This window comes from Pelmatolapia mariae, linkage group LG20 (genome assembly GCF_036321145.2).
Source record: "Pelmatolapia mariae isolate MD_Pm_ZW linkage group LG20, Pm_UMD_F_2, whole genome shotgun sequence".
Lineage (NCBI taxonomy): Eukaryota > Metazoa > Chordata > Actinopteri > Cichliformes > Cichlidae > Pelmatolapia > Pelmatolapia mariae.
In genome coordinates this window covers 39,528,502-39,546,181 of record NC_086244.1, presented here as the reverse complement: position 1 = coordinate 39,546,181, position 17,680 = coordinate 39,528,502, and the positions used below count along the sequence as shown (strand labels likewise).

Genomic DNA, 17,680 nt, shown 5'->3' with positions numbered 1-17,680 from the left:
CTGACTTTTGACGGAAATATCTAACCTGCCCAATAAGCTGGCAGCAAACCAGCCATCAGAATGATAAAGAAATGTGATTTAAGTGACTTTAAACATGGCACAGTTGTTGAGTTTACAGAGAATGGTTTGAAAAGAGAAAATAACCAGTGAGCAGCAGTTCTTTGGGTAAAAAAGGCAAAAGTAACTCATAAAGTCGATTTTTACAACCAGGGCATGCAAAAGAGCATCTCTAAATGTACATGTCGAACCTTGAAGCAGATGTTCTACAGCAGCAGAAGACCACACACAGTGCGGTTTCTGCTTCAGCTAAGAACAGCTAAGAGGAAGAATTCACACAGCACTAGATAATCAATGATAAATGGACTGTTCTTATATAGAGCTCTTCTATGCTCTTTGAGCACTCAAAGCACTTTATGCAACTTCCTTCATTCCCACAGTCACACACATTCATACACCGATAAACACATCAGACAGCAGCTTGTTCAGTATCTTGCCCAAGGATAGTCTGTATGCAGTCTGGAACAGCCAGGGACCAAACCACCAAACTCCTGTTTATTAGATGACCTGCTCGACCTTCTGAACATGTAAAAAAAAAAACACCCAATGAATTTTTCATGATAGTGTGTTTTTGAGTTCAATTATTTCAGCTTTTCAGATTTTTTTTTTAAATTTTCTATTTCACAATATAAGATTTGTGGATCAGATTAGAATTTATAAATCAAACAAATTAATCAATCATAAATCTTATTCTACATTTGTATTGCTCATTTAAAATATATATTTCTACTTTGGAATACCTTTCATATCAACATAATGGGAAAAAAAGCTATTAAAAACCAGGTAGTTTTCCCATGGGAATTTTTATGTCTGACTCAGACTACAGATGTGCCTGATTTTGTCCAATTACAGACCTCAACACAGCTAATGATACACCAGGCTATAATATTAACAAACGTGCAGCGCTTGAAGAGGCCGTAAACCTACCATGCTTCTGTCTGAGACCCATTAACACTTTACACAACATCCATTAAACACCTTCAACTAATTCTAGATCCCAGGACTGAACTTATTTCATATATATCAAATGTTGTGTTTTTTACACTCCAAAGAAGGAACATTATTTGGAGTCTTGGAATCTTCTAAGAACAATAATTTCTTGCTCAAAGCTAAAAGACCAAACTCATTTTTTTAAATCCCACTTCCATTAAAAAAAGAAAAGTTCAGACACCATGTAAATCACAAAGAATTTAAAATGTTTAAAGCCTTTAATCAAAAATAGCCAAATTAGTTTTGATTAAAAATGTTAAATTGATACTTTTCAGTTTTTTTGATTTTTAAAAAATCTGTCCTCATTTCAATTTGGTGCCAGCAACACATTTAAAAAATGTGGTGGGGTGGCAACAGAAAACAAAACAACCTAAAACTGAGAGAACATTTACAACCAGCTAGGCAACCAGCAGCATGTCACATGCATGATTTGCTCTAAAAAGCCCTCTCAAGGAGTCTTTTATATGTAAAGGGGAGGTTTAAGAATATTGCTCAGGATCAAACTGCAAAGAGTTTAGGAATTTCAGCGTCTGCTTTTTTTGTTCCCCAAAAATCTAACTAGAATTTGTAATTTTGAAAAACCCTGTAAAACTGTAGGAAGATGATCTTTAGAAAACAAGGACAAAAGGAATGTCATTTGTTCTTTGTGAATAAGAACACTGTTCAACAAACACAGGCTGAACAAAGACACAGTTAATACAGCTGGAGTTCACAGACCTTCCAACTCGTGGCCGGGTATGACAGAAGTAAGTTATCCACGGCTAAGTGTGACATGGAAACACAAGTAGAGATAAGGAGAAATATCAACACACATACATAGACCCAAAGATACTGATTTCACTGTAATAATTTATATTAACAATAATTTGACATACAGTACTGTGAAAAAGTATTTGCCCACCCCCTGATCCCTTTTTTTTGTTGTTGCATTTTTCATACTTTAAACCCCAGATCATCAAACTACCACCACCATGTTTGACTGCTGGTGTGATGTACCTTTTATGAAATGTTATGTTAGTTTTACATCTGATGTATGGGATGGAAAGCTGGTGGCAAATACTTCTTCACAGCGCTGAACACTCATTGTTAGCATTTTAGACTTATTTTAATGGATTCCTGTCTGAACTTTCTTGCCTGTCTCAAGCACAACAGGCAACCATTAGAAGAGAGTTTAACCCTCATCCTACCAACATATTTAACATGCATGGATTAGTTATATAGTTATTGTCATCTAAAAGAATTATTAATTCAAATTAATTAAAAATGAATTTGCATATTTTATATAAAACAAAAATCTGTACTTTTCTTTAAAACAACTTGCATCTTTTATCCAAAATGTAATTCATGTTACTTAAAAGCTTATTTATCATCTTTTGAGTGTGGAATCACTTAGTTTTCAATCATTTTAAATAAACATTATTTCTGTTGTATTTATATGATGAAACCAATCAGGCTTCAGATAAACACACAACCAGCCAACCCAGAGAAACAATCTCTACCATGTCCTGGGTATGCCCTGGGTCTGCCTTCTAGAAAAGTCCTCACCTAAGAGGTGGTGAGGATCCCTGAACTCACGTCAACTGCCTTCTTTGGATGTGGAGGCATAGCGGCTGCACTCTAAGTCCTGCCTCTGAGGGAGAGCCTAGACATGATTCAGAGGGAACCCATTTCTGCTTTTATTTCATTTTTCCGTCACTATCCAGAGCTCGCGGCCACAGGTGATGGTTGGGACGTAGATTGAACTATAAAGACCAGTGTACCAGTAGCAGTGCACCAAGCCGTAGAAAACCGAGATGATATCCTGAGACCACTGAACCCTCCACGCCCCCCTTACCTTGGCTGTGCCTAGAAAATCTGTGCATAAATATTATGAAAAGAATCAGTGATAAAGGGCAGTCCTGTCTGATCGGCCTGACTTTCTGCAGGCGGTGCAAAGAAACAAATTACTTGTGCAGGAAGCAGAAATGACTAGAGATAACTAAAGTTAATTTAGTTGCCACTCAGACTGGGGATTGTCATGCAGCGGTATGAGCTCTCCTTTTAATGTGTGACATGACTATGTCCATGCCACTTTACTAAGAACTAATTGACTGACAAAGAAAGAAAATACATTTGATATATGACAAAAAAAATTTACCTCTGGGGTTTGCACGGGCCCCTGACAGTACGATGAGGGTTAAAAGACATTTCCAACATGCATACCCAATGTCATCGTGTGAAGTATGTGATGGAACTACATTGGGGTTTTTGTATAGTTTTCTCATGTTTTACATGTGCCTGCTTGCCTGAATGTTGCAAAGTCAGTGCTTGAGTGGCACATTGTGCACTTATCGATGTGCCTGTCAGACAGAGAGCAAAGGAGTAGTAATGTTATGCAGTTCCTGTGGAAGTGCTTTAGTTTTGCTTTGAACTAATTTTTCTTGAATGAATCCAAAGTCACACGCTTATTCTACGAATTGTTTTTACTTAATAATAAGATAAGAAATCATTGCACTGGTGTTAAAGACATAAAAGGAAACATCCAATCTAAAAGACTGGATTTATACAGGGTATACAGTCACTCAATTTTGGATGCCTTTATTGCCCTTGGAGTGACCTCACCAGGAAAAAATGACACCATCACGAAATAGCTTGAACTCCGGCTAACTGTTAGGTACCCAGGTGGCAACACTTGACCCTGGATATCAAATTTCAGTGTCATGGTTCCTCTTAGGTAGAAGGTTTTATGACAGCTGGTAAGAGCTATGAGGTAAATACACCTGGAAACAAGTCAGCAATTTAAATTATGGAACACGCTAATAACCACCGGATATAAAACTGTAGCTTGTTGAATATAATTACAATAAACGCTTAATATATATTTAACTTACATCGAATTAAATACTGACTACTATTTTAATGTACACACGTTTTACAAAAATGTTAAATAAGTGAATTCTTTAAAGTTGTTAAGAAATTAGCTGCTGGAGGAAGCTGTTTTGACGCAATATAGCACGCCAATAACTGCGTAGATATATCTAAAATAAAGGTGTATTTCATGTTTAAATGACTGATAATTAAATACTGACACTTGTTTTTAATGTACACATAACTCGCACAGTGCAACACGTTAACTGGTGTCAAGCACCACAAAAGTAGCACAAGTTTGCTTTTTGTGTGGTAGGTGTCTCGCAGGTCCAGGTGTTTTTTTGTTTTTTTTCACAGCAGCTTGAAACAATGCACTGCATCGCAAGTACAGGCTACAGTAGGTCCTTCATCTAACACCTCGGAATGAATAAAAAGAACACCGTCACAAACGCACTTGGCCGTTTTCTAACACGGTCGCTGTCAGAGCGGCCAGGTGAGCTCTTACCTGGCGGTTCGGTGAGTCCAGTTTATTCCGCACTGCATTCCAGAGGCGGGATGTCAACATGCGCAGGTTTCTGCTCCACTCTGAAGCCTGCTTCCTCTCAACAGGTCGTATCTGAACGTTTCAGGGTGAAATCTGAGAAGCAAGGCCCTCCTGCTGCTCCGGCATGGGCGTGGCACTCAGAAGAATGCTATAAAATCCTCCACACAGCGGGAGACACTTTTACAACCATACGTTTGAGCTATCCTATGTAACGTACAGTGAAATATTACCCCGCTTGAGCCGCATACAGTTCTGCTATATAATACCATGTGCTCTACAGTTAAACACACAGTGCGCTTAATCAACGGCGAGTACACTCTTATATTCCCATCCCTTAGTGCATGAATAATTAGTGCATTAATAATTTCCAACAGATGTGTTGGAACACGACTTTATTCTTGAGTCTAGTCCGGTATCCAGCTCCCAGGTTGGAAGTCAAAGAGTTTACTTGTGTCGTTTCAGTACAGCGCAGTGCAACGGACACAATTTAGATTTAGAAATCTATAGTAACACAGTATCATTTCAATAATTATAAAAATAGATTTTCAATAAGAATCAACAATAAACATCTTGAACTTGAATGTAATGGCAACACTTGTGACCTCAGCTGACATGCAATATAAAGTGTATATAAACGACCTGTATATAAATGACCTGTGATAAATGATAGCTGCACGCTTGTTTGGCTTAGCAGAGGTAGACAGCAGAAAGAAACAGAAAGTGGTTTATGATTTCTGGGAAGAGACATCGCTGCTGGAGTTTTCAAATGTATTCTTATGGCTTTGGCTTTGAGCAGCACAAGTGGAATCTGGTCCCCCCCCCGACACACAGACACAGACACACACACAATGATACATTTGCTGTACAGAGGAAAAAATATTAGATTTCAGTTTTTTTTTAACTTTTAGATTCGACCAACACTCCAGAACCAGTGAAGTGTAGATTCAGATGCACTGCAATGAACATTGACTCATAACTTGTGAGTGTACAATTAGGTCCATAGTAAGTACTGACATAAAGTTTGTGATTGTGCACTAACTGCCTCTGAAATAGCACCAATTCACTAATTTTGTCCCATCTCCTTGGATTTAGGGTGTTTCCATGTCTCCTCTCTGTAACCCTGCATAGTCTGGGGTCGGGCTCCATGAAGTTGAGATTAAGGTGGTGCACAGGTCACATCATCTAATGAATGACTCAGTTTTTCTGTGACCACACACAGCACGTCTTTATGCCTCTGGTTTGGATTAATCCTACAACAGCGTAAATCTGGGATCGAGCAAACATCTCCATGATCGTTAACAGAAACCTCTGGAATATCAAAAGTAACGAAAACCAATTTTGTAGTTTATTTTCTGAAATAACACTCAAACAACACTGCATTTAAAGAAAATCATGACAAAAAAAAAAAACAATAAACATTTAGAAATGGCTTTAAACTCTAACAAAGTCATCATCAGTTATTAAAATTGTTCCTTCCATCTGCTTATAAGGCACATTAAAGGTCAGTTTCACTATTCATGACATCTCAAATTATGACTCAAAAAGGCTGTAGACAATTATTGTCCAATTCAATAAACACTCTTCAACTCTACAAATTAAAATATGCAATCAATGAATATTTTAACTCCATTAGCAAAGTTAGAATTTTAGGCAAAAGTCCTGACATCAATCTGAGCTCTGTAAAAGCTGACTTGTGTCTTTGTAATGTTTAGTACTTTATGATTATTGAAATCTCTGACATACAGAGACATACAGAGACCGTCATGCATTAAACAGCTGATTCAGGCAATGCAAAATGAATCTGATTATCTCTGAGCTTGGGATTGTTAATTGGGGGAAAAAAACCCCAAGCCCCAAAAACCACAAAACAAGGAATTTCAAAAATGAAATTTTGATGGCAGTTAACTGACTAAACTAAAAAACCTCAGGATTTAATTCACTGAAGCTCTGCTGTCTTTCATGATCCGTCTGTCATCTATTGTATATTATCTAAATCTAATTACAAAGCCAACCAAAGAAATAGGAATCAAAGGAAGCACGGTAATCCATTTTTACCATCAATAACTTATAATATAAAAGTTTGCACTCTGCCTCATCAGCATTTGTCCATGAAATAAGTTATCAATAACAATTTGTCAAATATATGAAACGATATGTGAATACTGCAGAGCTGACAGAGAACTGATCCACCAGAGCCGAGGTGCCAAAGTATCCTGTTAAAGCTGGAGTTTACTCCTTTGCTCTCCACACATTCTTTGTTAATGCACGCATGCATCTGCTACATTTTGAAGGTAAAATGTTATCAGCTGTGCCACGTTTAAAGTACCATGTAAATATAGAGTCCATAAGGAGGCCCTGAGCCAGACTGTGACTCGTGGTGGGAAAAAAAAAAAAAAAAAAAAAAGAGTCCCACACCTGGAAACACTTCTCTGACATCACTGTTCAAACCATCTAACAAAAGAGTAGGGAAGGAATGTGCAGCATGGAGACTGTGTCCAAGTCCTGTCAGTGTAGAGTGATCTCTTCTTCTTCTTCATCATCATCACATTCATCAGTAGCCGAGTCCTTACTTTCATCCCCATTTCGCTGCAGTAACGGCAGCTCGAGTTCTGGGCTCTTACTCTTGAGCTGCCTTAAAGAAGGACCCTTATCTGATGGAAGATAGAAAATTTACACCATCAGCATGGTCACCACTCGGCAAAGTCTCCTTCCTCCTTGTAAATTTTCTTTCCTTTTTAAGGATTCTGAAGAAAACTGTGACATTACATGTAGAAAATGTGATATGTAAACTAGAAATCGGAGAACAGACATTCTCACCCAGAAATGTAACTTAAAACAAAAAAAAATTTACATATTCAAAATTTCTGGATTTTACTAAAAAGGAGCTTACCAATGGTTTTTGTGTAGAAAATAAAAATATATTATATGCCATTAAAAAACTGCTTTGAGTATTTTTATATTTTTAGGATGAAGAGCAGTAAATATGGTGAAAACATAAATAAAACTTACTTTTAGAATAATATGTCTTGAGTCCCACGTGTAATGAAATACCACACAGACACACAGCGAATCCCAGCCAGTTAAGCATACTCATTTTGTCTCCCATCAGAAAAGCAGCTAAAAGCAGAGTGCATACTTCCTGCAGGAAATCAACACAAGGAACAACAGAGAAGAATTCATTAGACAGCTCTGAAAAAACCCAAGTCCACATGTATATGCAGTAACAATCCTTATTTATTACATAACATTTTTAGAACATATTTACAATTTCACTAAGTAAGTACACTGAGAACAAAAAACAAAACAAAACAATGTATGTGTAGACATACTTAGTCAATAAAGTTGATTTTCATAATAAAGATGTTTTTATATGCTTACATCCAAAGCCCTAGTGAACCCTCTGGTCTGTCAGAACGTCCACAAAGATTACACATAACTGCTTTAGTAGCTCACAGTAAGCACCAAAAGAACCGCAACCTCCCATATTAAACTCAGCTATGGCTCTGGTATTGCGGACAGACTTTCTTTGGCTTCACCAATCTAATTCAATTCTATTGATATAGCACCAATTCACAACGACAGTCACCTCAAGGCACTTCTAGTGGCAGCCATCCACCAGCTGGAGGTGAAAAAAGATGTTGACAACACAGAAAGTAAGTAATTACCTTAAAGATCCCTGATATGGATAAGGTGAGGCTGGAGGTTCGGGAGACCAGCAGGAACTCAGAGAAGCCCAAACCAAAGGCCAGTGAGCCGCCGATGCTTAACGTGAAGAGGGAATACAGGAGAGGCGAGAGCTCCGTCACCCGGAATAACTTCTCTGAGGTGCTGAGGCTCAGCCCTGCAGGCACAGAGGAAAGAATCAGGACAGATTTTTTAGGAGTGGCAGCACTCCAGGTAGATCGGCAATTACGCAGTTACAATAGTTTTCCACGGACTGCTTATAGGGCTTGCCCACTCATGTCTTTTGAAAGTCCCATATCTTGTAGAGATTTTATAAAGGAGTTCCTTTTTGTTCTTCTAATGAGAGGCATGTGGTGAACCACCCTGCCACTTCTGCTTCAATCAGCAGTGTTTTATTTGTAGATTACATCTCTGGTGTGCAATGTTACGTGCTTGACTGTGGCACAAAAGCAGAGGCCCTCTGTCACTGAGCTACATCTGGACTGATGTGCTCATGTGAGTCCCCTCAGTAAGGCTGCCCTTCGTATCGAGCTGAAATCAGTCCCACTCTTTAAACACAGCTCTATTACCACAGTCAGGGCAGATTATTCACATGGCTACCACCTCATGCTCAGAACTGCCAAAAATCATATCATTCAGTTGACTCTGATAAGCCAGCTGAATGATACCAGCTGGCTGAAATACACCTCTGTAATGCAGTGCATTTACATTACACTGCATCAGTGATGTGATTTTTTCACCATTCAAAATAATTAAATGTAATGTTTCTTAAGAACAGTGAGAACACTTCTCGTAAATTCCATTTTATAAATAATTTGGGATATCATTTATCTGAAGTGAAGGCAGCTGGACCACACCTCAAACAATCCCCTTCCACTCCAACGTCCACAAATGCATACTTGTCCCACACACTTGTTTGTTCTTGTGCCCCATCGTCTCGCTCCCATGCCATCTCTGATCTGCCAGGCCAGGATGAGCCGCGAGGAGAGAGAAGACGAGGCAACAGGAGTTTAACAAAATGCGAGATTCTTGCAGCCTTTAAAGCAGTGTCGGTGAAAAGAACTGTGGCTACATTACTGGCCCAGTTTTTTGCTTTTAATTACATTCACAGTGTGGCACAATGTGACGCACGGATCTCTGCCTTTGTTTATTATGTCATACGTTTTAGGAATTGAGACGGACTTCAAGACTCTGCACTGCAACTTATGTACAGGTGGGAGTACAGAAGAGAGACGTTACAAGGGAGCTCAAAGCAGAGAAATGAGAAGAGCTTGTAGGGTGCTACAGCATATTTGCAATTTCAACACACTGGCCGTTGTGTTGAGCTCAAGTCACAAACCTGAAACCAATCAGGTCTGTGTTCTAAATTTCACAACTTTTCACACGTTGGTTCTTGGGCCTGCCACAGAGTCCAGTAGCAGAAGGAAAAGAAACACTGTGGGTGCCCATTAATCAAGCACCTGCTACAGGGCTTTGATAATCCTCCACTTTCTGCAGCTGAGCTGAACCCCTGAGAAACTACTGCTAATCTATTACACATGTGAACTATTGCCTATTTACATGTAAATGAGGTGTGGGTGTCAGAATAGGCACCGTGTTGACACATAATCAGTTTCTTATGACCATCACACTGCACAGTGGGGTCTGTAAAGGTTTTCAAAAGACCTGAAATGCCATAATTAGGGGCTACAGAGCTTAATTTAATGCAGCGACAAAACATGAAAGAAAATGAACTTATGTCTATACTCACCTTCATTAAACAGGAAGAGAGGAAAGAGCCCAAGGAACATGAGAGGTTGGAGGTGGTACATGGCATCTATTGGGTTTTGAAGGCCTAAAACAGTGCGACATGAAAAAGATGAAAAATGCAGGGAACTGTGTCCCAGCTGGGAAACCTCAAATCATAGCAGAGTTTTAAATCAGTACTTTACAAGCCTGGCATATAGTTAAAGTTACTGCTGTTGGGCTTCAATGTGTTTACTTTGTAAATACTTATGGATGGGTGTTGCTGTATAAACTCAGAGGAAAGACAGTGGGAAGCAACAACCCCACTTCACCTGCTGTTAATGTTGTGTCAAAACCTGCATTAGAGCCATCACTGGTGGATCTTGTTAACTTTTTGTAGACCATTCAAGGATAACGGCTAGGTTGAAACCACATAACAAGATATTTTGGGTCTCTCTGATAGTTGTTTTCTTTTTTTTTTGTATTTCACACCAATCCTCTTTGAAATGGCGTGTATATCATGTTTTACTGTATACCTGATGAAAGCCACAACCCAAAATTCATTGGTGTAGATCCAGGTTATAGGCTTTTTAACCTCTTTGGAAGCTGTCACTCCACAGTGATTGAACACTTACCCAGATCTGCTTTCTGCGTGAGGACCTGAGTGAGGGTCCATCGAATCCCCCCTATGAAGGATGCTAGGAGCACCAGAATAAAGCCTTCCAGGTTAAACTGGGTCGACTCAAAGGTAAACATAAAGAGACCGCAGGAGATCAACAGGACCACCAGGATCAGAAACGGGTTCTGGATTAAAAGGGAGAAAAGACAATGACACGCAGCAGTTTCAAGTTAAAATTGCACAGAAAACAAAAGAAGAAAGAAACAGAGGATGACGGATAAACAAACAGAACAAAGCACAAACCAGAGGAGAGAGTAGACGAGAGGAAATGATTGCTCATTACTGCTCATTAGGGCTGCCACGATTAGTCGACTAGTCACGATTACGTCGACTATCAAAATCGTCGACGACTGATTTAATAGTCGACGCGTCGTTTGAAGCTTTGTAAGATCACAAAAGATGCAGGAATAAGTAGTAGGATTTAAGAGTGTAATAACGGACTGAAACAGAAGATGGCAGCACTGCATGTACAAGGATGCCAGCTGCCGTTAAACCCCGAAGAAGAAGAAGTAGCTCTGTCCCAGAATTCATAGCGCAGCCCAGCTCAGTTTCCAACAATAGCGGCAGCTAGTTAGTTTTAATATTACTCTTATTATTCTTTCTGGGTCACAAAATAAACGTTTAACATGTTTTCAGGCGAGAATGTAACTGTATAAACCTCAAATATCTGCTCAGTTTATCAAGACACCACATATTTTCAAAAGCGCTCCGACGTTTTCGGAGACGTCTGTTAACCACTAGCTCGATAGCTAGCCGGGGGAAAGGCTCACTAGAGCCCGTGAGAACACCGGACTCCCGGCAAATCGTTTTCAAACCCACCGCCGTCTTTCGCTACTCAGGTTAAACATGATACATAAGTCACTTAGATAACTTAAAAATGTTATTGTTTGGCTTTTTTTAGTATTTTATTTGTTCCTGAGTAAATCGGTTTGCCTGAGATTAAAGTTATAATTTTTACATAGCTGAATAAACGTCAAGCAGACAACTGGTTATCAGAAGTGTGAGATGCTCGAGAATATACTCCGGTGTCCCGTTATATTTCAGATAGCAAGGAGTTTATTAAACTTCACCGAAACAATCTGCAAATTTCATTAAAATTTAATAAACTATCATCTCGTCTTTATTTTTAGTTAGCACATACTTTAAACACTTAAAGCTGTAAGCTAATGATCGTTATATAAGAGCAGATGCATGCTGGTGCAATAAGCTGTACGTTTTACGTCCAATGGATGCATGACCTGATTAGTCGACTAATCGCAAAAATAATCGGTGACTAGTCGACTATCAAAATAGTCGTTTGTGGCAGCCCTACTGCTCATGTGATGAAACCCCCATCAAGCTACACAAAAACACCACTGTGCTCTGTAACAGGAACAGGAAGTGATACAATACCACAGTGAGAGCTCAAACGCCTCAAAGCGCTGTGACTGACTATTGTGATTTGGTGCTATATAGAAAAGGTGGACAGAATTAAATCTTTAAGCTATAACACCGTTAAGAAAAATTGGCAAATTTATAACCGAACCATCACCGCTGTGTGTGCAGCACTTTTTTCAGATTAGAAAGTTCTCATGTTCTGCTACAGCCACAGTGCACTTTGTGAACGTTGCTGGATGTCTGCTTTGTGCATTGCACCACAATTGAGAAAACAGACTAAAAGAATTGCCTCTTGTATCATTTTTGCCTGTATAAGAAGCATGCTTAATTCTCCAGTTGTGTCTGCGTGACATTAAAGTGAAGACAAAACTGCACTGTCAGCGCTGCTGTCAGTGTCATGTGATCGGTACACTCACCGGCTCCTCCAGTTTAAAGACCAGAGAGAAAAACAGGATAAAAAGCACTGCTGAGGACTTGGTCATGGTATACCTTGAATGACACAAAATAAAAGTCGTAGAATATGTAAAGAACAATACAATGACTGGTTAAGATAAAATACTGACACATATGAACTTCTAATAAAAATGTCCAAACCACAAACTTACAGGCTAATGGTGATGAAGAGGAAGCTCCAATTGGAAAGTCCAATATCCAGCGCTGTTGCAATGGCTGCAGGTAAGAAGGACAGAACTCTGGATTTTTGCTTTTCTTACTCTTTGATTCACTTTTTCCTTCTGACTCTTTTAAACTGATCTTATTACAACTTAAGTTTGGGCAGAATTTTAGTTTATACGAGGCAAAACTGGTTTGGCCCCCGTCTAAATCACCAGTCTCCAGACTCAAGATAAAACTCACCTGTGGGTGCTACTTTTCTGAGGTACTCTTTCCACCTCAGTGTAACGCGAGGTTTCCCTGTCCACCACTGCACAGCCTGTCGTGTCAGGGCTGACAGACAGAAGATTATTGTGAGGTGAACTAAAGTCATGAAGAGGGGGTAATGGAAGCCCTGAGAGAGGGAGAGAAACAGTTGGGGTCATCTAGGATGGCCTAGTCAGTGTAAGTCTCTTTCTCAGGATCCAGGAGATCCCCAGACAAGCAAAGCAGAGCGTCCTCAGATGCTTATTTTCATTAATCACCTTTAATACAACCAAGCATGTTATAGGAAACTGACATGGCTGTATGAGCTTCTTTACTCACCTTCATTAGCCATTTGTTATAGAATGTGATGCCTATAGAGAAGACATAGTAGAGAAGAACTAATCCAACAGTGCGCAGCCCCCTGCACAGGAACTGGACTGGGCACGCCATACGGGACTGCCAGGACCAGCTGTCCACAACACAGCTACTGCAGAGGGGCCATCTCCGACCTGAACCCACATCCTCCCCGAACAGCCATACCAGACCTTTTTACAGCAGAAAAGGAGCAGGAACACCGCAGAGAAGAAAAACAAGGTTAGAGCAGGACTGCGTTTGTGCACATTAATGCTAGTTAGTGGAACAGGCGCTCACACAGAATTTAAGCAAAACCTATTTGATACAATGTTAGCATAACGGCAACATTCATTTTAGCTCAAATTAAACGTTATCAGCTACTAGCATCCTCTTAACTGGTTCTGCTGGAAACAATGTTGTGCTAATCTTAAAAACTGTCCGTTAACCAACAGGAACATCAGACAGCACCAGCAGACGAACTCACCAGCAACAGTCCTCCAACAGTGACTGAGAGAGGAAGGCTCACTGGGTAGCTGCTACGTTTTATAGGTCAAACTGGTTTCTTTGTTAACTTGCCTTATAGTTCATTAGCTAACATCAGCCTGTCATTTAGCATCTATATTAACTTGTTAACATTACAAGGCCAGCAATTAGCTATAATACTCAATCCGGTTGACTGAGATAAGCTTTGAACATCACTTGGCAGGGCAGGAGTCCACAGCAAGATCCACGGGGACGTGTCACTTACGGCAACGAGAACGTGCTAAGCCCCCGCGGTGAGGCTCTCAGTGTTTACTTGGAATCTGAACCCTCTGTTCAAGCACCGAGATCCATTTCTTTCCACGAATGCTGTGAGGTGTTGTTCTTCGATCAGCCACTTGAACAGTGCTCCTGTTTCCGCTCACACCACCAACTTGCCATCGCCCATTGTGCATAGTTTGTCTAGGTCTAGGGTTTAGCCAAAATAATACCAAATGAAATTGGCTTAGCTTAAACACACGTAAATGTAGCTTTTTACATTCTAAGCGAGCTACGTGTCGGTGATTCCCGCATACACCCGGCGATATGAAATTAAGTTTGGTCTTCCGATACAATCAAACAGATCGTGCTTTAAAGGAAACTCACCGTCAGCTGTGTTGGCTATACTGACGAATAACGCGAGTAAATTTAAACACTGGCGAGAGCTGGCCACAAGGGGGAGTATCTGTGATTTCTAGCCCTGTCTGTTTCCTCTCCAAACCACCACTTCCTCAGTCAAGGAAACAAAAGCGGAAGTCGGCGCACATAACAAGCTGTTGTTGCGAGAAAGTTGTGAACAAGCACAAGGTAAGTTTAATGCTAACACGTGTTTAACAATGAGCAGGTAATGTTGAGGTTTGAATAACGCTTGCGGGTGTTTTTCAGCAAATGGCGGAGGAGGAGGACGAGCCAGGCTTCGACGAGGAGTTGGAGGACGGCTCCGGCGGGGTGGATGTCGGCTACGGCAAGAGAAAGAGACTCTTCTCCAAGGAGCTCCGGTGCATGATGTACGGATTTGGAGATGACCAGAACCCTTACACGGAGTCTGTGGATATTCTGGAGGATCTGGTGATCGAGTTTATCACGGAAATGACCCACAAGGCCATGTCTATCGGGCGCCAGGGTCGCGTCCAGGTGGAGGACATCGTTTTCCTCATTCGCAAAGATCCCAGGAAGTTTGCTAGAGTCAAAGACCTGCTGACCATGAACGAGGAGTTGAAGAGAGCTCGGAAAGCTTTTGATGAAGCAAATTATGGCTCTTAAACTCAGAAGGGACTGGTTGTTATTCCTCCCATGACCTTTGTTTCTTTTAATTTACTGTTCGTTTGCTCGTGAGTTCATTCAGTTTTCAGACTGCATGTTTGCGTCATGTGTGTGTGTATAGACAGTATAACAATAATAAGGAATTTCACAGTGCATATGCTTGAATTCAGACTTTTTGGTTAAGAAAAATAAAGCAACTTGCCAATAGTTTTAAAATGAGCAGGTCCCCATCGTCATTTCTTGTGCACAAACACAACTTTTTTTTAAGCACCAGAACCAGAAAACTTTAAAATGGGCTTAAAAAAGAACTCACAAATGTTAACAAATAAGTTTTTCAGTTGTTTAAAAAAACAACTTGTGTTCCTGTTAATAGGATTCTAGGAGTAAACATAGCAAAGGGTTCAGCATTCAGAGGGACTTTGGTGAAGAGCTCAACAGTTTAACATTTCTTAGCATACAATTAAAAGGACGGGGCTTTGTTTTCTTTTTTTGTTTTTTTATTGTAAATCACTGCACGGACTGCGTTTGCGGTCACAGTATCCACAAATGCAGATGAAACATCAACCAATCACAGAAAAAATTTATTTGTGGAAGAAACACTCCCCTTCCTTTCGCTTGAACACATTAACCCTGAAAAGCCTGAACTATGAAATCATTCCCAGAAAAATTAACATAATTTGAAACTGGCGTATTTATTGCCTTGTCATGATTTTATAAAAATGACAAATATCAATTTACAATTTGAGTTTAAATTTGAATCCCATTTGCAAAATCTGGTAGTTTATTGTGGATTCAGTAAAAGGACTAGATGTTACAGTCCCTGATAATGCATTGCTTTAAATGGTGAAAATCTTGAGGGATGACTGTTATGAGGAAAGGCAGCCCCGAAACTTTACCAGAGGCATACATCGTTTTTTCCTTCCTTGGTTAGGTTTTGGGAATAGAGATCTGATCTAGATTATCATATTAAACTTTGGGACACATCGTCAGTAGTGGACCTTGGATTCATCGGGTGTTTCGGCCATTATCACTAGACACCCTCATCCAAGAAGGCCCTGCCAGGGTTGATCAGGCTCGGAGTGTGTCACTGGTTTATGTTAAATTGTTATTTATCTTCTTTCTTCTGTTTAGTTTTCTACAGTTTATTTTCTTCTATCTATTCACTGGAACTTATTTAGGGTTTTCACTGGTGATGCAGAGGTCTTAAAATCTAACAAAACCTATATTTCAAATATTATCCGATTCTCTTGGCATTACAGAATTAAAGGACTCAGGCAAAGTGGAAATCCATGGACATTAGGTCCTCTGTGGGCATTAGGTTCAAAAACACTGCTGGACATCGCACGAGGACACAATATACAGTATTTTATAAATCAGACAGCCTTCGCTAATGAGCTCACCAGTAGCTAGAGGCGAAGCAATATAATGTAATAGTAACTATAATGTAATAGTAACAATGTAATAGTAACTATTGCTATTGGAGGGAGAAAGCAGACAAGCAGCTGTCCAGTGATCTGAAGTTCAGCAGCTCCATTTTATAGGTCAGTGGAGCTTATTTCAGCAGAGCAATGCTAAAGCACTGTGATTTATAACAGCGTGTCTCTGTGGTGAATGTGTCCAGGTCTTTCATAACACTTTTGTTTTAAAGCACAGCATTGTGCTGTGTTACCAATCTGATATGTGAAGAGTGGATCTGCACAAGAATTTAAGCATGATTTTATTTTGAATAAGTAAAAAAAATTTAAATATTTAACTTAAACCCACAGATTGAATCCTCAAATGTATGTGAAGTATCTAAAGAAAAGGCTTTAGATAGATTCAGGTTGTGTAAATGACATTACACGAGGAGGGTTGCTCTTCATGTCCCCCTTCTGGACACGCTGTGGTAATGAAACAAAAAACACAATACAGTAAATTAAGCCACAAACTGCTGAGCAGCTGAAATCTTATGTCAGGCACGAATGAAAAACAAACCAAAAAAAAAAGAAAGAAGCCAATTTGCCTTGTAAAACTACACCAGCTGGTGTCATCATCTCCCAAACACTCACAGAGGGTTGTTAAACACAGAGGGAAACATGTTCCAGTCCCAAGTTTTCAGGAGCAAGTTGCTGGTATTCAAAAATAGGACTGTTCCAGATTTTTTTTATAGAAAAGTGTCATAAATATTTGTCAAAGCAGACAGTTTGCAACCCGCAATTAAACTTTATCAACACAGCCAGGAATACTAGACATGATGCCGACCTCATCTGTGCCCACATGTGTGATGAACTGAGGTTTTGCGACTGTCCGTAATGTCCAAATAATTCTGACCTCAGTCGAGGCTTTTGGTTATTTTAAAAGCAAAACTGGCTGTGGTTGGAACAAAACGGACAAAAAGAGGAAAAGAAACAGATTTTATTAATATTCCTCAAAACAAAATTATTACACAGACCATAAATATGACAGACCAACTACAAGTGAGCATGTGTTAGTTCATTTATTTCAAGCAAATTACTTCTTTGTACAGTGAAGTGGTTGAATTAATTGGTCTAAGCAGCAGGTAACAGGCTGCCCGTCTATCTAGACTACATCTAGATCAGAGCTTTACCAGCAGAGAGGGGGAGGGGGTCACTGATGATACCACATGCCATGCGTACTGCAAAAGCTGTGTGCAGTGAAAAAAAAACCCCTGTTGCAGCCTTGCTGTCCTGTTACAGGGCTGGGTGTCAGCATGGCATCTAGGGGATGTCTGCATTTACAAGCGAGCCAGGGAAAAGATGTTGCCCAGCCAGCGACCCCCCACT

General features: G+C 39.9%; 2 protein-coding genes across 4 annotated transcripts; one reads left to right on the top strand and one right to left on the bottom strand.

Moving 5' to 3' along the window:
* Window positions 1–5,787: 5,787 nt before the first annotated feature.
* Window positions 5,788–14,282, bottom strand: slc35c2 (solute carrier family 35 member C2). 3 transcript variants are annotated; one of them, XM_063464690.1, is made up of 10 exons: window positions 14,241–14,282; window positions 13,101–13,306; window positions 12,759–12,909; window positions 12,509–12,572; window positions 12,320–12,392; window positions 10,483–10,651; window positions 9,873–9,956; window positions 8,104–8,279; window positions 7,448–7,577; window positions 5,788–7,089 (listed from the first exon to the last, which is right to left on the bottom strand). In XM_063464690.1, the coding sequence occupies exons 2-10, from the start codon at window positions 13,209–13,211 to the stop codon at window positions 6,944–6,946; spliced, it is 1,104 nt and encodes a 367-aa protein (XP_063320760.1). In that variant the 5' UTR covers window positions 13,212–13,306; window positions 14,241–14,282; the 3' UTR covers window positions 5,788–6,943. The 3 variants fall into 3 exon arrangements, with proteins under 3 accessions (XP_063320760.1, XP_063320759.1, XP_063320758.1); XM_063464689.1 differs by lacking the exon at window positions 14,241–14,282 and adding an exon at window positions 13,864–13,967; XM_063464688.1 differs by lacking the exon at window positions 14,241–14,282 and adding an exon at window positions 13,600–13,698.
* Window positions 14,283–14,338: 56 nt separating this feature from the next.
* On the top strand, window positions 14,339–15,097 carry taf13 (TATA-box binding protein associated factor 13). The gene is made up of 2 exons (XM_063464691.1): window positions 14,339–14,441; window positions 14,520–15,097. The coding sequence occupies exon 2, from the start codon at window positions 14,523–14,525 to the stop codon at window positions 14,895–14,897; it is 375 nt and encodes a 124-aa protein (XP_063320761.1). The 5' UTR covers window positions 14,339–14,441; window positions 14,520–14,522; the 3' UTR covers window positions 14,898–15,097.
* The last annotated feature ends 2,583 nt before the right edge of the window (window positions 15,098–17,680 follow it).